Source organism: Uloborus diversus, chromosome 5, assembly GCF_026930045.1.
Source record: "Uloborus diversus isolate 005 chromosome 5, Udiv.v.3.1, whole genome shotgun sequence".
In the NCBI taxonomy this organism is placed as follows: Eukaryota; Metazoa; Arthropoda; class Arachnida; order Araneae; family Uloboridae; genus Uloborus; species Uloborus diversus.
Window position 1 is genome coordinate 107175436 of NC_072735.1, and position 24585 is coordinate 107200020.

Consider the following 24585-nt stretch of genomic DNA (forward strand, 5'->3'; position numbering starts at 1 on the left):
TTAATAAGACAACAATGATTGCTTAAAAAAGCAATAATTAGTTTATTAGCGATTTTATGCTTGTGATATGAGCTTTATTTAGGCACAACTTGCTCAAAACAAATAAGTGATCCTGTCACAATGGTTGAAAACAAAATAAAACACTCATCACAACTAAAGCTATGTAGCAATAACTTTTAATTGTATAAAAAGTAGTCATTAAAACTTCAACATAAATAAGATAAATTTGTTTAAAACCAAACATTTTCATAGCTTAAAAACAAACACTATAACAAGAATACACCAATAAGAGGTAAAAGCACAGTAGCAGAAAAGCAAAATCAGCAACTAAATAAATCAATTTCACTTTCTGCATAGTATTTTTACCCTTTTTTAAATGTATTTACCAAAGTCATATTTGTACATTTTCTATAACAAAAATACATACCAAGTTTTAAAATTACAATTTGGATATAAATTACTTCTATAAATTCTTGTCATTTGCCGATTCTGCCAGTTTTTGACAACCTTGTTCAGTATTTGCTTGTTCGTTCACAACTTGAGAAGTTGAAACTAATGTATTGCTAGAATCTCTCTTTAAAACCTGCAGAAAGAAAAATTTAATACATTAAGATGCAATTTTAAAAAGAAAATAATATGCATAAGAATGCTATGACAAAAGCATTTTATTTAAAGTTTGCAAGTTTAATTTCATGTGAAAGTTTCTATGCAATGAAGAATTTTATGAAAGATGCATTTTATAATGGAAATGTTGAATGCAATTTGTAATACATTATTTAAGTACAAAACTGGCAACAACCTAACATGCATTTACCATTTCTGAGAATTAACACTGCTGAAACTTGAACCACTTTTAAGATGTCACTTGGAAAACCTTAATAACCTTCACTATAATAATATTGATAGAGTCAAAAACTTAGAGCCCTTTCATTAATTTCTATATAATGGGAATGAAGGAGAGCTTAAGCGCAAGTTGAATGACATAAGATCAAAAGAAAAGAATCCCTTTGAGATTGCACGTACAACTGAGATTACCATAATTTATAAATTTTATAGGCCAAAAATGGACACTTTAATAAGTGTGTGTGAGGGGGGGGGGTTGCATTTTAAAGCATTGACAATCAATTTTGGCTGGAAAATGCTAGGAAAGTTTATAATTTTATAGCACTTTTTAACTATTTAAACAGCACATTAATGTTTTGATCAAAATGTAAAACATTTGAAGATATAAATTTCAAATAATGTTTGAATATTCAAATGAAAATAGATTTGTAACTCTTTGTGCCACAGTATGATTCACAGGGGAACAGAAAAATATTTTTTTCTTTGGTGCCCAGAGTTTGGGAACGGATTTAAGATATGTTTGGGGCTCTGAATCGAAATAGGATATTAGTTTTTCTCTAGCATCTCTACTTTTTCAGATACGTGCAGCTATTTTACCCAAAATAAGCAGTTTTAAATATTTTGGGCACTTCGAAAGCAAGCATAGGCTTCTGAAACAAGGATTGTTTGCAGCCCAGTTACGTTCAATAGTAAAACGTTCGGAGGGGGGGGGGGAGAGAAATGAATGGAATTCCCAAATGGAAATAAAAGAAGCAAAAGCAAGTGCTGCAGCTGGATCACGTGGCCATGACGTAATGATCATCCTAAATTGAAGATTGATAAGACTTTGGCTATGCTAGGAAGTCGTGTCGTGCTTCACATCAAAAAAAATTGCAAAAAAAAAAAACTATTATTTCTGAAACCTTTTTGTTTCTGAAGAAGGTGAAATGACTTTACTATTACAATGTTAAATTTCAGAAAAGAAGTCTTTAAATTTTTTGCGGGAAGAGTTTAGAAAAAATTAAACTTAGGGGAAAAAATGCAAAATAAAGGTTTTTCCAACAATTCATAAAAATTACAAAAATTGCTCTATCTGCAAAAACGTTTGTTTCATCATACTTTAAAATAAAATTCCTACACTTTAGTACAAAAAATATTTTTCTGGCGCAATAAGTTTGGGGTCTGTGGGGGTCAAAAATACCAAAAACTGCTAAAAATCAAATAAAACATTGAATATTTTTTTTTCTAATTAAAATATCAATTAAATTATATCCTATAGCCTTCCACAATAAATGGAAGATTCAACACAAAAATAATTTTTTAATTCAAACCAGTAGTCCCTGAGATTAGCGTGTTCAAGCAAACTCTTCAGCTTTATATTATTAGTATAGATTAATAAGAAAAATAATACAATTATATATATATATGTGTGTGTGTGTGTGTGTACAAATAATTTTTAGCATCGTTTAAGATTTTCTATAAAAAGTTCCCTCAAGATTTGCCTCATGGCCGACTTGAACCTACGCCCACTGAATCACGAAACCAGAACATTCAGGTTGAGCTACCGTAGCTATGAATATTTTGTGTTACAAGCATTTTATGTTATAATATAAATTTTCCCATTTTCATAACATTTTTCATTGCTGTTCCACTCCTATTCGTCATGGCATAATGTTATATATCCTATAGCCTTCCTCAATGAAAGGACTATTCAACACAAAAAGAATTTTTCAATTCGAACCAGTAGTTCCTGAGATTAATGCTTTCAAAACAAATACTCTACTGCTTAATATAATTAGAAAAGATAGAAGAAAGTTAAAATGTAAATAAACAAAGGAAAGTACCTTAATTTTCTATATTCATCGACTACTACAATTTTAAGTCTTTGGAGCCCTTAAAAATCAGGGACCCATGGTCATGGGCGTGCACAGCGGGGGGGGGGGGATAAGGGACACCTGTTGGCCCTGGCCAACAGGGCCCCCAATATTTTTAAAACTAGGTGTGAAATATATGGGTAAACAATATGGAGAGGGCCCAAAAAGGTCATTTGTGATGGGCCCCAAAATTTCTGTGCACGCCCTTGCCCAATAGTCTAACTGATCTGTTTGGTGATTGAGCCCTGATTTATTTGTATAATACAATAGAAGTAAAAATTCCATGCTTCGTTTTCATTTGATCTATGGATGTAACTTAAACCCCCATGTCACATATATTTCAATGTTATACCTTAAAAATTTGAGCTTCTGTGCAAAAACTGATGTCATATTTGAACTAAGGGTACCAAATTTATACGGATTTAGTTCCAAATACCTGTGCACGAAAATGACTGTTCCCCTGTTTTATTGACTATTTAAGAAGCAAACCATTATGATTTTCTGCAAAAACAAATAATGACAATAAATTTTTTGCCTTGAAAAGCTTCAAGAAATACTTTCAACGTTATTAACAATACCAAACTTGTGGACAAATTTACTTCAATAGAAAAAAAAATTGTGAATGATTTTTTTTTTACAAATGAACAATTTTGCTAATTATTTTTATGCTGGACATTAGAAACAAAGCACGTATTTATTTCCTTCAAGTTGCCATTTACGAAAACTGGCGAAATAACTTCAAAAAAAAGGAGCATTGTAAATATTTTTTGCAAGGTTAAATTAGCTTAATATTTTTTCCCACAAGGCTGCCAACCTATGTTTTAAATTCAAATTGTTATTAATACAGGGGTAGATGTGATTAACTTGTAATATACAGGACATTTTCCACAAAAATATAGGACACATTTTGTGAATAGTTTTGCTGTGATAAAATAAACATTACATAGTTTATATTATCTAATTATTCTTGCACTAATTATTATCAATTATTCCAATTGGTCATACTGCTTACAGTTAAACTCAAATAAAAATTATAACTTATATCTAGAATGAGTTTCATGTTCTTGAAAAAAACTGTTTACTTATGTATGAAAAATATTTTTAAACAAAATTTAAATAATGTGACATCTGTTTACTTTTAGTTACAATTATCGATCATTTATTTTTGAATAGCTTTCGTCTAACCTTTTTTCTTCTCCATTTCATCTTTTGCAAGTTTAATGTTTCTATTACCAGCATCAATAAGAATTTGCAAAGCTTCTTTTTTTGCGAAGCTTTTATCTATCTAAATTTGCAAAGCTTATTTATGCTTATGGCCATTTTTCATTCTATGACTGCCTGCATGAATCAGACTGTACAGAATCGATTTTTTCTTTAAGTTTCACTATTTTTTTTAAGGTACATCAACCATTTCTTTCACCTCTGATTATTATGCATCATTATGTCCAAATTTTTGGCTTTGCAAAATTTCAAGGAATACTTTCAATGTTATTAACAATACCAAAGTTGTGCAGAAATTTGCTTTAATAAAAAAAAAATATTGTGAATGATTTTTTTTTTTTACAAATGAACAATTTTGCTAATCATGTTTATGACAAGCATAAGAAACAAAGCATGTATTTATTTCCTTCAAGTTGCCATTTACGAAAACTGGCGAAAATAATTTTGAAAAAATAGGGCATTGCAAAGATTTCTTGCAAGGTTAAATTAGCTTAATATTTTTTTCCACAAGACTGCCAACCTATGTCTTGAATTCAAATTGTTATTAAATAGCGTGTGATTAATTTTAGTTCATTTTTCTCCTATAGAGATTTTTATTTTTTTAGAAAATGAAGGAAGAAGTTTTTCCAAAAATATCTGCGACAAATTATTATTACTAAAGGTGGATCATGTAAATATCTCATTAGGAAGAATAAGGATTGCATAACTTGGGACTTTTTAACATGCAAAAATAAAATTGAAATAATAAAACTAACTTTTTTCTCAGCTCCTTGTTTTTTTACATCATTTCCATTTTTTTCTTCAGGTATAGAGAATACAGAGACACTTTCAGCTAAAAAGTCAAAAAGTTCAATAAATAAAATTATCACTTTAAAAAAGCTTTACTAGCTCCTTAAAGCGTTTTTTTTTTTCAAAAAACTGGTAAATTAGTTTTTTTTTTTTTTTGACAGAAAATAAACATGTAAGTACAGAATAAGTTCTTTTTTACAATTTTAGTTGTGGGAAGGGAGTGACTTAGGAAGGGAGGGGGAGATAATCACTTTTTTCTTTATTCCTTGCACATCAAATTATGAATCTTCTAATTAGTATTCCATAATAAAACAAATTGCAGTTTCTTCATCCGATCAAGAAAAACCTTGATATCCCAAAAACTTTTAACAGATTAAAAAGCTAAACCATTTGAGATTCATCAAAAATCTTCTGCATGCTTTCTTAAATACATAAGAGGAACAAATCTGCCAAGTTACATAAAAAACAGACTTCGAGACTATGGGTGTTAAATCATTTTTTGGTTGACTGAGCACAGCAACTAAAATCAAGTAAATAATTGTATTAAAGAATAAAATAAGTTGATTTAAAGTAGCACATGTTACAACACCTACCAACTTTATAAACAGTTAATTTTTACAGGATGCAAAAGGATTGAAATTTTAAACAAGGAATGTAATTTTCGGCAAAGCACATGTTTGACGTCGGCATGTTTCCAAAAAAAAAATATGTTTTGCTGTCAAAATCGTGGTTTTTGAAGATTGAGGAGGAAAAATAGGAGATGCCAGAAAGCAGGGACTAAAAATTATTGGAAAAAACAGGAAAATTAGAATATTTTCAGTTTTAAAGGAAAATATAGGAATATAGGAGCACTGTGAGATGCACAATTGAGTTCTTTGAGGCCTGTTTTTCCTGTTTCCGATTTCAACTCAAAAGCTTAAATCTAAATTATGTTTTATTGAAATAGATCTTTAAAAATAAATAAAATAATTACATGATTCATTTGAAACTGGTGCTTTTGATGAACTGGAATCTGGAAAGCTAGATGCTTCATTTGTTGAGCTAGATATGCTGTTACTTTGTGCCTTTTTCAACTTGGGTTCTTGATTTTTTCCTCCCTTTTCAATCGGAGTGCCATCCCCTAGTAGCAGAAGAAAAAATATAGATTAGAAATTGTTAACATTTCAGAAACAGAACAAATAACAAAACTTTTAATCCTTTTTACACATACAGAATTTTAACAGATGAGAGTGATCTTTGGCACCTTGCAAGACTGTTGTAACAAAATGAAAGTAAGAATATTATATTACAAATACTAATAAATTTTGTTAGTTATTAATCTCTTTAAAAAGTTCCAACCATCTTTTATAGGAATTGATGGATTATAGAGGGAAAATTTTTTAATGGTGCATCTATCCCAGTTGCTGTTTTAATGAGTGGTTATTTATAATGTGTCAAGCGTGATTCTAGATAGGTGCACTTTTTTGCACCACTTGCTGGATTATGCACCATTAACAATTTTTGCCTTTAATATGTTATCACAGACATGTAATGGCCAGTCTTACACCAATTGCATTGACCCTTATTATTTAATAATTTACCTGAATATAAATATATTAAGCTTAATTGCAATTTTTGAGTGTTTTAATCAAAGAAATCATAAATTTATTTTATACTTTTCAGTGTAAAACCAAGCTTATAATAAATATATTAAGCTTAATTGCAATTTTTGAGTGTTTTAATCAAAGAAATCATAAATTTATTTTATACTTTTCAGTATAAAACGAAGCTTATAGAAATAGTCTTTTTTTTAGAGTTTGAAAATATTTTTTGCATTTTATTTTAGTTTGATTATTCACTACATTAGTTGAAACATCTTTCACCAGATTAGCAACTGATTATAGAGGAAAAATTTTAAATGCAACAAACTTAAAAATATTTATATAATTCCAATTAACATTCGTACATGGTCACAAAAAACAAATAAATAAAAAAGAAAAATTGTTATGTAGCAGTCAGAAAAATGCTTGCAAAAAAAAAATGATAAAAGTGTTAATGTTTGTTTAAAGTTACTATAGAGAAGCTGCCTTAGCATTTTTATATTTTTTAAATTTTTGGTGAACAAAAATTTGATTCCTTTGCTTTCACAGATTAGGTTTTTATAACCTTTCACAACAGAGATGAACATGAAACTAAAAACACGCATATGCTGTACGCTTGACAGTCACAAAGTTTGGCAACTTTTTTAATCCTTGAAAAACAGAATTTTTTCTGGTGGTAGGAGCTCGGAGATTGAACACAAAAGCAAAATAGTTGGAATATCTGTTGCAATATTAAAAATTAATTGCTTCTTTTTTTCAATGAATAACGAGCATTTATGAAAGCACCAAGTAACTTTTTTAATTAGAAAATTATCAACTTTTAGAAGTAGTTTTGCAATTAGGAAAACCGTATTAATAGGTTATAGGTGAAATGCTGGCGTTTAATTTTTGAGCAAGCGCAATAAGAAGTACTGATTAGTTTAAATGATTTTATTTGAAAACCAATTTGAAAGTTTACAAGTCAGTAACGAGCCTAACTATACTATTAAATCTGAGTTGAACAAGTAAACAAAGGTAATTAAGCAAAACAAAATTCATCCATGAAACAAAAATTTGAAAAATAAAAACAGTAGAAGATACAAAATAATACCATTATCTTTTGAAGAATTCTTCTCTGAATTACTTTCTAGCAGAATGCCAGATGCTTCAATGATATCTGCTAATAAATTTCTTTTACACTGGGCTTCAGCAGACTATAAAAATAAAAAATGAATTAAAATTTATTTTTGTTTCAACAGCAAAATATTAAAACTGGCTTTTGGACATGACATACATTTTCAACAACTTTAGCATTTGAATTTTCCGGTTGTGTGACTCCATCTTGCTGAGAAGCTTTGCTAATGGCAGGATTGGACAGAAGACTTGATTCAGGAATTTTGATAGTAGTAGCAGAAACCACTGGTGACAATGGTCGAGCTGGAGCAATTGTTTTGGGAGCAATTTTGGCACCAGGCCTCTTTTCTTGCTTTTGAGCCATATTCACCGCTTCATGCTAGAAGTTAAAAAAATAAAACTTAACTGAGTATCTTGTACATTTCATACATACTTAGCGCAATGAAATGAAATTCTTTTATTAAAAATAGCTAAAAATAAATGTTTTAATTTGCATTTTGTATTTACATATATAGGAAAATTTTGATACAACAATGCTTAAAAGGCTCCATTACAGCGGAAGGTATCTACATAGCAAGATATGCGTTTCATTTAAAAAACAAATTATGGCTGGTTTGATTAGCAGCCAATGTGTTGTTGGAAAATCAAGTCCCTAGAAGAATTAGCTTAATTAAGCACAGAACTCAAAATGTGTTTTTAAGACGTACACACTAAGGTGAAAAAAGATATACAGGATATTTGGGACAACATCATCTGATTTATTTCTAAGATGAAAAACATGTGGCATTGTGACACACAAAAGAGGAATAGGGCATTTTTAACATACTAACATTTTAGATAGGCTATCACTTGCCAGTAGAGATTTATTGCAAGCCAGGAAAGAATAAAAAATGATTGTTATTTTCCTCGCAGGGTTCGAAAATATCATGATATTTACGAAAATATCGAAAACATACGATATTTTGATATATATCGGATATTCTGATATATATCAGCTATTTTCAATCAACACAAAATTAAGTCATTAAATAGTAACTGCTCCCTCAAATCACTGCTGTTTTTTTTCTTATGCTATTACTATAGTGCATCAGTTTTAAAATTAATGTTTCCTTTATTATTTGCAATCACAAATATGTATTTTATATAAAAATTTATATACTCTGAATGACATAAGTACAAATTATATTTATAGTCATTTGTAAAATGTCATTATTTAATCTATTAGAAATAAAATATAGCATAACTGATACATATGTATTAGTTTTAATTGAGTTACTTAAGCATTAGATGCTTTACTCATTTTTCTTTGGTCAACTACTTTTGCAAATTTTATATAGTTCAGAAATAAAAAATATGCATAAGTCAGTACAGATCCATAGTTTTTTTTTCTTTTCCGACAAATTAAAATTGTTACATTACTAATAATTTTATGAATAGAAAATAAAGAAGGAAGATTATATTATTTACATTATATTAATATGTTACATGAATGTATTACTTAGGATTATTTAATTTAAAAAATATATTAGTATGATTAATACATTTAATTTTTATATTGCAAATATCGTACTTTGAAAAAATATCGAAAATATCAAAAAATCATGATATTTTCAAAATAAATATCGGATATGTATTGTGATATATATCGACCAATATATATCGGCGAACCCTGCTTCCTCGTTGTTCAAATATTCCCTAAAGTACAGTGAACAAGCCCTTGAGAAAAATAGAAAAATATTTTATCGAATTTTAAAACTGTAAAGTTAATCGTTAAACTGAAGGACGGCTTATATTATATTGTTCGCAAATTTGGGGGATTAAAACATATGTAAGTAAATTTATTTATAGTTGTATTATATTGTTGCAACAACTGCATAATTGTTTTGCCACATAAAAAACACTACACTGATAATTTAAATACTTACGAGAACGTCACTTGGCAACCTAGGTAATGTTGTTGTTGAACTCATTATAACTGCACCTTGAGTCCTTGGCCACATCTGAGCCTTATGAACAACAATTACATTTGGTTTAGCAGCTGCAGAAACTCTCATTGAAGATGAATTGTTTAATGTCCCAGCAGGCAAAGTTACTCTTAGAGCAGTTGATGACAAATTAGATGCAAGGCCTAATGCTGATATTGTCGAGGGTGAAATGGCACAAGGAAGACGTGAGCCAACAGGCTGTGAAATATTGACTATCCGGGCACTTCTTACCATTCCTATATGATGAAATAAATACAAATTAGACAATTATATTATTAATTTTAGTTTTAGTAATTTTCCAAATAACAAGTCAATCTAAGGACTCTATCAATAACGACATGTATAAGGTAAGGAAATAAGTGTGTTGTGGGTGTGATGTGCCATTATTCTATGAAATCTTTGCTTCAAGTTTAGCCATGGGCACCCATATGAAAAATTTTAAGGGAGGAGGGGGATCAGATATTTTCCCCATGGTTTAGCAGGATATTTTCCCCATAGACACGGATTTCGGTACAGATTAGAGTTATTAAAATTTGACATTTTTAATAACTTATCGATTAATGGCTGCAGAAAAAATGTTTTTACATTTCTGTAAAGAAAAAAGTACTAAGAGCAAGAAAATTCTAATTTCAAGGGGGGGGAGGGCTTGGGCCCCATTCGCCCCTTATATGGGCGCACATGAGTTTAGACACTAGCTTACTCAAGGATCTGAGTGTAGCAAATCTAATTAGAGAAGGATCAGACAATTTGCACTCCCTGATAAAGAACTTGCTTATTCTTAAAAGTTACAAAGGTTTATTGGCAGGCATGAGACTGCCAAAAAAGGAAAAAAGAGGAAATTCGTAAGAATTAGAAAACAGGACATATTTAACAGAATTTGCAGAAAATAGCAAAGATTTCATTTTGATATCACCTTGACATTTTGGTAGGAGATTAGGGGCATCTTCAACTTGATTGTGTTCAATTTAATATTAGCATTCCGGTGGGGTAAAGGAAATTTCTGGCAGTGCTATTGGTAGATACAATTGATCGTATATGATGCGATCGAATTCCGTTAGAGCTGAATGCATCCCTAAATTGACAACAGAATTCCAGCTGTTTTGGAAACAAAGATTGCTTGAAGATCACCATTTTTAGCATATAAAAATAGAGATTTTTTTAGGGAAAGAGAGAATTTCATTGTTGAAAGCATTTTTTCTTTTTTTTGGTGTAATTTGGCAAAAGGAATAGACATTTTTTCATAACTTAAGTATCAAGATGAAGCAACAAATTACATTTGCACCTACGGTAGATTTTGCACCACTGCATAATTTTTTAATCCACGGAATCTGGGCAAATGCTCTAAATTTTATAAGCATTAAAAATCATCAACAGATCTAAACCTCACATCTATTTTCTGCTCCATGAGGAAATAGTTTTCTAAAGGACAAGAATTGTTAATTGCTTCTGCACACATGAAAGGACCATAAAATATTTTTTAGAGTTATACAAATATAATGCTAACAATTACACTTTAAAGATGATTGCAGAAAAGGCTCTATACAAAAAATTTCAATTTTTGTTAAGAGCAGGAATCTGAGAAATTGTCACGGCCAGCATTATAAAGTGATTCATGCCATCTCAGATTTTGTCCAAAAAATTACCAGTTATTATTTATCTTGTTAAAAGCCCAAATCCAGAATTTTTTGTTCTGTAGTTGAGTTGTTCAGTTTTTATGGGCCCCTAAAGGACAATGCGCAGCAGCAAAATTCGAGTGGATTTTTTAAGATATAGAAATTGCTAGGAGCCACAATTAATTGTTGCTGAGAAATAATTGCCTCCAAATTTTGTTTATATATGAGGGATAGAAGGTTCAAACTTTAAAAAATGAATGCTAAATTTGTGGCAAGTTGTTGCCGTAAGGTCAATGAAGGTCGCAAAAAAGTGGCATTTTTGACGTTTTATAGCATTTTTGAGGTCCAAAAACAGATTGCACCTTTCAGTTGCAATGTCAAAAGTAATGTCGCTTGAGAGGTAAGTACTTGGCTTATTTTCTAACTTTTTTAACTGATAGCAACTGTCAATAAATAGTAATCACTTTCAAATAATAGTAATATTTTTTACCTCCATCTCAGTTATAAAATAGTAAAAGGAATTTATGTATCGCTTGAGCAAGTCAGGGAAACTTCTGAGGATGCTTGGTAAATTCAAATAAGTATTGGCACGAAAGTGCAAATCGAAAAGATCCGATAAAATATATATGTTTTTATCTAAGAAAGTTTGGTGATCACTGAAAAGTACAAAGTAAAATTAATACATGATTTATTGGTTACAACACTCAATAATTGTAGTTAGTCCAATAAAATTAAAAATTGAGGCAAGAAATGTAGGTATAGTAAAAGCTTTTCGTACAAAGCTGTATATCGCCGCATTTTGTGTAAAATTTACTCCAGACGTACATGTACCCGACTTCTCTCCGCAATATAGTGCAATATTTTTGTTAAAATTTTGAAGATGAAATTTAAGATTTATTGGGGAAATTTTTCAGAATTAAAGTACTTCAATTTTTATAAAGTCTGAAATTAAGTTGAGGTATCAACCCGATGGGTGTCACCCGGGAAGTGTGTGTGTGTGGGGGGGGGAAGGGGGGGGGCTCTCAAGAAAAGTGTTTTGATTTCGCAAAAAAGTTCTTTTTCTCTCAAAACTCTTTTTCTCATTCTTCCCTGTGCTTTCAAAAATTGAAAGCACAGGATTTGATCAACATCTATTCGTTAAACATTACAGGAGAGCAACTTAATCCTTTTAAGTTTTTTTTTTAAATGGGATTTTTAAGTAATCTCACTTAAGGGGAAAAAAACAAAGTCTGAGTCGGAGGTTTCAAAATCCTGAAGTCGAAGTCGGCCAATTTCTTCCGACTCCGCAGCCCTGCTCTATTCTCTCTTTTTGTAAATATATTTTTAGTTTTATCCATTTCTGAGAGAAGTTTAGAAAAATTTGTACTTGCCTCTTGCTACATGAATTGATAAGTCATCGGCAGTTTCAAATGTGTAAGCACAGTTGTTGCAAGACAAAACTGTAAAATTATGAATTTTCGGCCACATATTTCTGGCTCTGATTTCTGTCGGATTTCGTTTCTGAGCTATATGGGCGAATTATTTAAAAACTGCAGATAAAGTTCTAGTTGCTATACATAACTTCTGTTCCTGAACCAATTTCAAAATACTTCCAGAATATCATACCATTATTTTCAAATTTGATATCTGGTATTTTAGTTCTTTCAATGGAACATTCTTCTTTATTAATTACAATTACTGAAATTTTGTCATTTTCATTTGTCCTTTATAAGTATGTGCGTAATAGACATGTTTTGCTGCTGCAACATCATAACTTTCAATATAATAACATTGAAATTGCTGACTAAATCACTTTGCATTTAAATATACAAAATTTAAATGTTGTTAATGCTGATTTTAAACTATGTACAAAAATGCTAAGTCTCGCTTCCACCGTAAAAAGTAGTGAGATACCAAGAACAACCAAGTCAGGTGCTTTTGTTAGTATTTTCGGAAGCACATATTTAGCAACTTCATCATAAATTGTTTCCAAATAAGTTACTCTAACCATTTACAGCATCCGTATTAATATACTGGATACCTTTATTTCTATAAATAAAATAATAACTTGGTAATCGCATGGCTACATTAGGACAGAGGAGTTATGTCTATTTTAATATTTTGCCATCGCAGGTGTTCATGTCCTCAATAATGGTATTTCCTATGCCAAATGGAATATCCACACTGGTATCATTTTACTTAGAAATTTTTTAATCAACATTTTTTAAAAAAATTTGTGTCCTGTGTATTGTCGTCTATGAAATCTGCTTGGTGAAATTTGATCAGGCAAAATGGATTAGTACCGATTAAGCTACTTTTTAGAATACTTCTTTTTGATTAAAGGGATGACAGGTCGTATTTATGGAGTATTCATACAAGCACAAATAAAGAGCTTGTCCAGATTGCCAAGAGTACATAGATGTTATTATGTTGCCGTGGGATTGTCAAGTCGTTATATTAATTATAGAAATAAAGGTACAATGCACTTGTTTCTTTTTATTAGTAACTTCAAACATATTTGCCATGATCGGCAAGTTTGAAAAATAATAGTTTGCTTCTGCCACTATCAGCCTGACGAAAGTACATTTTTGGTCCTTTGTCTTGGGCATTTGCACATTTGGCGACAATTGGGAAAGACTCCCGGTTCTCAAAATCTTCCTACAATTTCTATTGCCGGGTGGGGGGGGGGGGGTTATTAAAATGTAGATCATTTTTCTTCCTAATTTCTTAAATTACCTCAAGGTGGGGAAGTCATGTTTTAGATTCACAAGTTTAATTATTTGATAGATTTTTTTTCCTTATGATGGAACTAGGAACTTAAAGCACTAAATAATTTAAGGGTTTAATTTTAAACTTTAACAAATTTGTTTTGGCAACATTTGACAAACTGTATTGTTTTTATTATTTGGCAAACCTTTTTAAATCCTATTGTGATGTGATCGCGCAGCAATGCTCATAAAAAAACTGTAGCATTTTGCTATATTAATGTAGTTTTTTGACTTCTTAGACGTTTTTTCTTTATCTACACATACAATGTATTTTTATGCCATATTTGTGAATCACTTAGAAGGGAGTAAACATTTTGATGATTAAATCAGCCAGTCATTGTAAAAATGGGCACTTTTCAAATCTTGATAATTCCACAACTATCAGAGGTATAGTCATGAAATTTAGAATTATTGTTCTACGAATACTTATTAGACGTACCAAGTTTAAAGCATGTAAGAAGCTATCATATATTCATACTAACTTCAGAACGGTCTATTTTGACATTGAAAAGGTAGGGCAATTGTCATTACGACGCGTCACCATTTTCTGTGTTTCTGGTATTGATTATTTAATGCAACAATTACAAACTCAACTAACTGGTCAATGATTTCATTTTAAAGCAAGAGAACACCATCTGTCGGTAATTAATTAGCAAAACGGAAAGTAATTCTAAAACTACACCATGTGACTGAAATTTCGGAATGTTTCAATTTTTCCTTTCATTACATGATGAATACTAAGTTAAAAATTTCAAGCTTGTGTAACTGCTAGAAGTGTCTTAGAATTTTGATGACGTTTTTCCCTATCTGTCAGGGACAAAATTCTCGAACTTCGACTGGCAATAATTCGTGAACCACTAAGGAAAATGGAATGAAATTTGCAAACATAGCTCGTTATCGCATGACCTCTTAGTGGCTAAAAAATCAGGTTTTTAGCTTTAGCCACAACGAAGATACAGAGGGTCACAATTGCTGTTAGTTGCTTCGAGAAAAGGATAGTACGGCTGTGCCTCTGTTTGTTTTGAATTAGCTTGCTTTTGCTCTTTGCGGGGGCACTGCCGTACCCCTAGATAAATGTCAAAAATATCATATATGTGTCACAGAACAATAAAATATCAATTTATGGTGTAAATTTATTAAAATACCAGTAATTCAGGCAAATAGTAGTATGAAGAAGAAAAAAATCATGACGACAAAAACAGGCAAAGTTATTTTTAAAGAACTTTTTAAAGCATTTCGCCTTAATGGAATTTACTGTTTTGGTAAGATCAACAATAGGGCAGGACAAGGGCAAAAAAATTATTTAAATATGTTGTTTGCACAAGGAGTTGCAACAGTTTGAATATCAGTAAAATGTGACATTTTCCCTCTTTCGGCCTAAAATAACTAAAAGCACATTAGACTTGCCTCAGTTAATTATGCATCATTTTAAAATGCATAACTCTTACCTCTCAAGCGACAGTACTTTTGAAGTGCCAATTGAAAACTGACCGGTGCAATCTGTTTTTAGACCTCAAAAATGCTAAAAAAAGTCAAAAATGCCACCTTTTTGTGACCTTTATTGATTTTGCGGCAACAACTTGCCACAAATTTAGCATTCATTTTGTAAAGTTTGAACCTTCTATCCTTCATACATAAAAAAAAATTTGGAGGCAAATTGTTCTTGGCAACAATTGTGGCTTATACCAATTTCCACGTCTTAAAAATCCGCTCAGTTTTTACAGCGGCGCGTTGACCTTTAGGGGTCCAAAAAAACTGAATCACTCAACTTCAGAAAAAAAAATTCTGGATTTGGGCTTTTAACTAGATAAGTAATAATTTGTAATTTTTTGGAAAAAAATCCGAGATGGCATGAATCACAAGCATGGCACTCTATCAGATTCTTGCTCTTAAGGATGCAAAAAGATTGGACTTCAACAGATACGAGGGTAAGGTTAAAAGTTTTTGGCCTGACACCAAAATGACATTCCAAACAACAAAACTTCATAATTCCTGTCTGGGTGCACTTGTCGTTATTTCATAAGACCATTGTAACTTTTTCTCTCAAGCAGTTTATTTACACAAATTTTTTAGTAGACGTCCTGTGCGTTCCTCTTTAAAATGGAGAAACTTAAATATTGTGTGGTTATAAAATTGGACGAAAAATGTTTAGAACTTGACTTTTTTTTATATCATCCGTTAAGAAGTAGGGAGTTGAATTTAAACTTGGTCCACATCCCCCAAAGACGGCTCATGTGAATCAGTGCCAAAAAAATCGCAACCATGACAGAAATAATCAAATATTGTATAATATCATGTGGACAATAGGTGAAAGAAACCTGCAGCTGTGGGGATATCAGAAACGGGTATGAAGTATCTTGCACAAAGAAATGGATGCGAAAGCTCTGCACAAGATGGGCACCGCATTTTCTGAATGCCGATCAAAATCAAAAGGGCAAATGATTTTCGTAGCAATGTTTAGACCGATTAAATTGGGATTGGAGCAGGATTTTTTCCAGCATTGTCACTGTGGTTGAGACAAGGCTTAAAGACAACACACCAGATATGAAACCAGTGGGTGGAAACCGATGTTCAGCGCCTAAAAGCGAAGTTGATCCATCTGTCAGAAAAGTTATGGTCAACTAGTTTTGAGGAGCAAAAGGGATCACGTCAATTAATTGTTTTGGGAATCGCACAGAAATCACAAGCAAATATTACTCTAACATTCTTGAACAGCTGGATTCCAGAATTCTGGAGAAGAGGCCTGACTTGAAGAAGAAAAAAAAAAGAACCTTTTGCCAGAATAATGCAGGAGTTTACAAGAGTGCGTTGGCGATGGGTGAATTGTGTAATTTGATTCACAATGTTCAGCCATCCCTCCTGTTCTACTGGCACCATCAGAGATCCATCTGCTTCAGAACTAGAAGAAATTTATTTCCGGGAAGGGTTTGAGAGGACAGGAGATTAGTATTTTCAGTCTTCCAGAATCTTACTTCCGGGTAGGAATAATACTGAGGAAGTTCATTGAAGTCAGAGGATATTATGTAGAAAAACAAACCCCATTTTTAAAAAAAATTAAAGTTTTATTGTCAAGTGGAGAACGTTTTACTTTACCCTCATAGATGTAGAAAATGTAACAGAGATAGAAACACTCGAAAAAAGAAATGGACAATTGAAAATAGTCATACAAAAACTACATTAAAAGAGATATAAACAAAATAAAAATAGGGGGCAAAAAGTGATCAACTCTTTGAACATCTTTGCAACAAATTCTTAATTATGTCTTTGCAACACGCTTACTTGTTACACATTTGAAAAAAAATCGGAAAAATTAAATTCTGGAAAAAAGAGGGAATTTGCAAAATAGCGGAAAATCACAAATTTGAAGAAGAATCTCATGCTTGTATATGTGAATGTGAACCAAGTACTGGGAAAAATACTCAAAAAACAGATTACAGATTTCTGAATATATATTTCCAAAAAAACTAAGATATTTGAGATCTTTGTAATACATAGTAATTGTGCATATATATATGTTTGTGCTAGAATCTAGATTGTAGACATGAATTGAATATGATGAAAGGTATAAATGTACAAGTTACTAAAATTATAAATTTTAAAAAACCAACTGAGTTGCAAATGTAGAATAAAGAGCGAAAATTGAAAATCCTTTTAAAAGCTTTATACTATTAAAAATCAGTTACAAGTATTTTTTTTTTTTTTTTTTACAAATAGAAACTGACTACAGATAAAAATTTTAAATCATTACTTTTAATTTCCTTGTCAGGCAACAATGAATTTGGTTACTAATCACTGGATAAAGGCTTAGCCGTATTTAAAATCTGCTTTAAAAAGAGTTATAATTCGAATTATGTACAACATAGAAGTTCCAAACACATTCTATCAGATGCAGAAAAAAAAACTTTATTTTTGTATTGAATTTTGAAATTTTTAAATATATTTTCATTGCAAAAAAAAATCACGAAAAACATTTTACAGATTTTAAATTAATATTTTCATTAATTAATGTTTGTGTGTCCGGGGTTAAAAACTACTATTAAATAAAATTGAGCATTATCCTTCATTTTACTTCCTTTAACGGTTTCTTATATTCAAATATATTAAAATTAAAAGCTAAAGTTTAAAATTCCAAGAATAAAGTGCAAATATATGTGCAAAAATGTCTCATTTGTGCAAATGTATTGAGCAAGAACTGCTTTAGAGTAGACATCTAACTTGGCAGTTATTTCACATGTATTTAGCAGCTTGGCTTCAACTGTGCTAAGAACATTATGTAAAAATATTTTGGTAGCCAGTTTGCTTTGAGAGATTATATGCAACTTTGAAACGTAGTACACATACCATCACTAAAAGTTAATTTATTTGCAGAAATTTCCCTCAATATTTGGTTAACATTATAAGCAACAACTACAGCAGAATGTGGCAGTTCAAATTTGTACAGAAAGATGACTTGCATCACCGTTTTCAGAGTTGAATTCGAGTTTTTTGAGCAAATAATTATCATTTGAAATTTACACATCCTGCTAATGACTTTTTTTTTTCTGTAATTCTTTCAAGCAAGATATCAGAAACTGTCCTGTTTATTAGTTGAGAGTTGAGGCTGTAATAATGGTCACTAGCACACCTATGTCTTTTTAGACATTTCATTTACAACAGCTGAATAGATGAATTCAATGAATTTAAGATCATATTTAATTTATCAAAGTTACTCCTTTTACTTATTTAATATAATCAAGAAAAACAAATTTCAGATTTTTATAGAAATTTTACTGATTCATTGTAATTATTAAACATAAAAGCAGTTAAAGCCATGAAATTAAAACTTACCTCCATCGTTCCTATACTGAATAGTTTGAGTATTTGAAGTGTTGAGCTTTAAATGACTATGGCTTATTCCAACTGCAGTTGATTTGGGTAACAGTTGAGGGTTTGTTTTACTGCTTTCACTTTGAACTGGTCCGGTTGTCTTTGTTGATGTTTGAAGTGGTGAACAAGTAGTTGAAGACACATTAAATATTACAGGAGCTAAACTCTTGGTACCACTTTTAGACGTTGAAGAGAAAAAAGACCTTGCCATGTATTGTGATCCATGGGGCGAAGTCTTAGGAAAACTTTTAGCTACAGTCGTTAATTTTGTATTCGATTGCTGGTTTGGAACACTTTGAGATTCCAACTTAGAATTTGATTTTGAAACTGAAACAGATGTCTTTGAAGCAAGAGATTCACTAACACTGGGAGATGAAAATTGAGAAGTTTGATTCTCTGTAACTGCAGGAGTTGAAAAAACAGTAGAAGTCTTTTTTGTAAATAAACCAGCAGCATTGTCTTGTTTCACTTTTATGTTTGTAGATTTTGGTGATATTGTCCTTTGACTGATCTGAGGCTGGGAATTTAGTTTTAAGCCCAATGTAGATGGTAAACTTTGTCTCGTATGACCTGTATTTTTCGGTCTAATTTGAGTTAAAAACTTATTGCTTGGTGATGAAGCAACAGCTGGAGATGACACTGGTAGATGTTCAGTCGACACAGGTGAAGTAGCTAAAAGTATGAAAGACAATTTTAGAAGAACATTTGAAATAATGATTTTACTTGTTATTATATCATATATACTTTTAAGAGAGATAGCAGTCACAGGCTCAAGCTAAAATATGACAAAGCAGAATTCATAAAACAAATCAATGGCAGAAAACTGATGCATTGATATAAATGGCATAAGGACCTTCTACTGACAAAGTTTCCTCATAATAATAAAACTAAAGATTTCTTACCTTTTTTCATCATGTATAAAGACCATCTCAAATATTATAGTCAAACGCAAGAGCAATTAATAAACTTAACACCACCAATTAGCAGATATTATATGAAATTAAGCATTGTTGAGAAAATTTTAATTTGAGAGCCACAAAAGTATAACATGTATTAGGGGGGGGGGGGTGGAGGAAATGCCAAACCTACTTCATGTCACAGAATATTGCAAGCACAATATTACAAAAATTTATATGATTTTCTCAAGCACATAATTACAAGTAGTGCTCTAAAAAGGAATTGAAGCGACAAAGAATTATTGATCAGAAATCAGATTGCATTTTTAGTTACCAAATAAATTTAAAATATTTTTACAATGAATGATATTAAAATAGTTCAACAGTTTTTTTTTTTTTTCTTTACCAATGAGCAGGGTTCGAAAATTTCATGATATTTTTGAAAATATCAAATATTTTGATACATATCCGATATTTTCAATCAGCACAAACTAAAGTCTTCAGAATAGTAAAAGCACATCTTCAAATCACTCTTTATTTTCTGATATTATTATTACAATATGTAGACTTAAAATTAATGTTTCTTTCATTATTTATATCTAATATATTGTCGCCTCAGAGCAATAGTAAGATATCTAATCCCAGTAATAACACTAAAGATATCTTACTATTGCTTTGAGGCGGCGATATATCATCGTCGCCTCAAAGACATTACATTTTCATCAATTTTAATGGAGTTCATTTTGCATTAGCTGTTTTACTGATTTTTCTTCTTTTAGCTACTTTTACACAGTTATATGATTCAGAAATAAAAAATATGCATTAGTTGGTGCATAGTAATAAGACATTTTCTTTTTTCTGAACAAGGTTTAATATTTAATCAGACACTTTTAATATGAGGTAAAATTGTTACATTACTAATAGTAAAGATGAATATGAATTGAAAAAGGAATATTATATTACTTTGCTGTATTAATGATGTATTAATATATCATAAAAAATAGAGTACATAACTTTTTGGTTCTTTGTAATAATAAATAAATAATATTACAATGATTAGTGTAATACAGTAAAACCCCTTTAATGCAGACACAAAAGGGACAAATTTTTTTGTCTGCAATAGAGGGGTGTCCGCAAGACAGGGGTTTAAAAATGTTATTTGCCTTGGAATCTAGGAATTAAGCATTGTCCGCATAAGAGGACAGGGGCGGCTCTAGCGCCGGACAAACCGGACCCCTGTCCGGGGCGGCAAATTTGAGGGGCGGCATTTTGGTTCGAATGTCTAAAATACATTTTACATTAGGAGCAAATTTGTATGAGAGTATTTTGCGAGCACAATAGCTTGGGAGTCTGAAAAATACGTGAAGGTTTTCTTTCCTCTTCGTTTATTGTACCTTAATTGCTGTTGCCGACAGCAAATGGTCAACAGTTGCCTGTTTTGGTTGGGAAACGAGACTGAATGGGTGGGGGGTCAGGGTCTGATTACCAGAACTCTCGCCTGATTCTGGGATCTGCTGGGCCCTAGGCTATGTGCTTTACTGCCCTATAATTCATCCCTGATTATTCCATGCTCTCTTCCTCTCTTCCTGTCAATTGCTTCGCCGACTCGGGGGTTGTATTTTACCAGGGTTAGGTACTTCACACTTTTACTTCTCTTTTATAACAGTTATTGTGCGACGCTGTATCTTCCATGGTATTTTTTCTTTCCGTTGATTGTAGTCCACGTGTCCCCGACAATTTACCGTACACTTGAAGCAGGGAACATTCAAACAAATAAGAAGTTTTGCAATAGCAGGAACCGTAGCCTTTTTTTTTCTGCTTGGAGATTTAGGTAGATATTTCAATGATGTTTTAGTATTAAATAACGTATCATCCTAATACTAGTTACATTATAACAATTTAAAGTATATATATATATATATATATATATATATATATATATATATATATATATATATATATATATATATATATTTATTTATTTATTTATTATGTAAAATACTTTTTATTGAACTTTCACTTAAAATGGTATATATTATTGCCAGTATTAGTTTTTATTTCATTATAAACACAACTACTATTTTAACTTTTGAATTCTTATAGCTGAGATAGAGTAACATTCATACATGTCCCGTGCATGACACAAATTAAATAAATTTGTAATTTTTCTAATTAATGTATTTGACCAAAAGGCAAGAGAATTGGATAGAAGCACTATAGCATTTGAAATTTCAGAATGAATCTTGATTTATGATCAAATTGCAAAAAAATATGAATTAACATCCTTTTTAACTGTTTTTTGCACTTTAAATGTCTGCAAATATCCCGTGTATAACAGGAGAATGACCCTTCTACATTTGCAATTTAATAGTCAAAGTGGCATTAAAACCGGATAAATCCACTAAAGTAAGGGGGAAAATAAAAAGAACGCCCTAAAAAAGACTAAATAGGGGAGGGGGAATTATAATACAGGCCATATTTCTGAACAAAAATCATGTTATGTGACAATTATTTTTTACTAATTTTTTTATTATGATAGAAATGCGTAGAATTTTTATTCGAAATTAAAACATAAAATATTTAGTAGCCCCCCCCTCCCCCCTTAGCTGTTTTCGGTCTCTAATATTGGTCATTTGTCGTTCGATAAGAAATTTCTTATGATATTTTTTTAAATTCTTGCCATCCTAGAAAATAAACGTTACAGTTACGTGTTTAAAATTAAAATAGTTACCAAAGTATCGAAAAAAGTTTCACATGAAAAAAAGTTGCTTTCATTTCGAATGCTTCTTTTTTACATGGTATTTTATGACTATTATTTTCTTTATCGATAATTTTTAATAACTATTCAGATTATCCGTTAAAGTATATTTAACCGAAATGGAGGATAAAATATTTGAAATTAAACGTTTTCTATTCTTTTTCTTGATTTTTAAGGCTGTTTCTTTCGAGTTTTTTTTTTTCCTTATAGAAAAAAAAATCTTATTCTTCTGTAACAAATTATTCAACTGTTAAAAATTACTCTTGTAGGAAATGGTAATCCTAAAATTCTTACGGAAAGGCACCGCAAGGTACCTTTCTATGTTTAAATTTTTCGCGTGGTGCACTTATTTTACGAACATGAGTAGTAAATCTATGTTTAGAAAAGAATTGCTTTCTTTTTATATTAAATCCTAACCCACCTTCACCCCCCTATTAACTTTTTATTCATGCATGGAATGGTCTAAATCTTAATAACGCCTTTATATTTCTGAAGCAAATAAATAAACAAATAAAATAAAATAAAATATTACAAAATAAACAAACAAACTACGTATAATTTGTCTGGAGGCAGTCCATAAAAATGCTACTTTTTCTTTTTCAGTATTTGTGAGCTCTCCCCTCTCATTCCCCTTTTATCAAAGTGTCACACCCGATTCCCCTTCCACCCTGTCGTCATGTGTCACGCTACATTACATAAATATGTACTTTCAGCTGTGAAAACCAACACTAACTAATTCGTGCATCAAATTCCAAATTTTATTTCCCAACTTTAGCTATGTTTTATTGTTACACACATATTTGTGAACATAACAATTACGCTGATGATATGCAGGGTCCAAAGTAAGAAAAAAAGCCTTTTAAATGTGTTTATTTAAGGTGCGCAGTAGTAATAATTTAGAGGAGGGGGGGGGGGGGCGGTACACATTGAATTCTAACCTTTGTCCTGGTATTCTTTTTCATTTTTAGTTATTTAACAGACTTGATGCAGACTGAACTTTTATTATAAGTTACTACAAGAAGAGAAACATCGGTAAACAGTAATCTGACTTCTAAAACTTTTGTACAACACGAGAAAGTAATTTTCATTAAGCTGTCATGAAAATATGCACCAATACAAAAATTGTTTAATTGCATTCCTACTTTATGATTATTTAAAAAAAAAAAGATGAGTTAATGTTTTTAAAATAACGATTCTATTTTTTTCGTCCATTTTAGTATTTTGCTTTGCTGTCACTTTAATTGTCAGTAATGCATAGCACTTCCAAAATCCTGTCTGTTCTCAAGAAATATTGTTAAATTAATTAAATACTATAATTGTTTTTTTCTACCAATAATTTGATAATCCAGCTATGTTTCGAGGTCTTTAATGCAAGACATGTTAATTTGGTGTTTGTTTTGAAGTGCCCTTTTTTTTGTCTAGTTTAATGTACAGCTTTAATAAATTTGATTTCATTTCATTGTGCTGTTTATTTATTGGCATGATCTATTAAAGGTTTATTGGCATGTATTTACTGTCAATTTATCCCTTTTTATTTTTTCCCGTGGGGAGGGGCGCCGTGGGATATTGCAATTGCGTAGCAAGTAATTATTATATACCACTAAAGTAACGTAAAGTAACAACGTCTAAAAAGCACAAATTCGCAGAATTTGTGCTTTTTAGACGTTGTTACTTTATGTTACTTTACTGTTCAGCACAAAGGTATTTATTTATATTATTTACCACGTTTTAAATAATGATACATATTTGACGGTCCAGTTTTTGAACTTCTGCATGTTGTCGGAATTGGATCGCGCACAGGACTCCTCTCTCTCCCCCACCCCCTTCCTTGATTGAGCATTTTTAAAAAAATGTTCCATGCTATTAAAGAGAAGAAATTAATGCTCCTTAGGGAAACAAAGTAATTTTAATTGGAAAAAATATCGATTGTCGTGAAAAAGTCTTAATTTATTTTCAAAAGAAACTTAAAATTAAATTTTTCTATAGTTACAGATTATTTCTTAGTTAATCACACCTCACACTACACTTCATATTTGTTTTACCCCCACCTCTCCTTTTTTTTCCTTTTACTTTTACTAGACGATCAAAAAATAAGAAAATACTTAAAATTCTACGCTTCGGAAGCCTCCTCCCTCAGTTAAAATCATTAAAGTGCTCTTCAAATCTCGTTTCACCCTGCTTTTAATATCATACAAATCGTCTAAAAACGACGCTTTGTTGAGGTGCTTAGCGCGAAGTCCTCTTTTAATATATTGAGACGATGCTCCCGTATGCAATCTGAAAATGAAAAAACTATAATTTCAAAAAATTAAGATGAGACC

At 31.0% G+C, this 24585-nt stretch overlaps 1 protein-coding gene across 1 annotated transcript in view; it reads right to left on the reverse strand.

The window, feature by feature from the left end:
- Positions 1–463: 463 nt before the first annotated feature.
- The window catches only part of LOC129223068 (BRCA2-interacting transcriptional repressor EMSY-like), a 47458-nt gene continuing 23336 nt past the window's right edge, over positions 464–24585 (reverse strand). Inside the window, exons 7-13 of the mRNA XM_054857634.1 lie at positions 18572–19249; positions 9325–9620; positions 7560–7778; positions 7377–7479; positions 5680–5826; positions 4673–4749; positions 464–583 (exon numbers count right to left, since the gene is read on the reverse strand). Coding sequence (XP_054713609.1) covers positions 464–583; positions 4673–4749; positions 5680–5826; positions 7377–7479; positions 7560–7778; positions 9325–9620; positions 18572–19249 — 1640 coding nt within the window. The remainder of the gene's footprint in view (positions 584–4672; positions 4750–5679; positions 5827–7376; positions 7480–7559; positions 7779–9324; positions 9621–18571; positions 19250–24585) is intronic.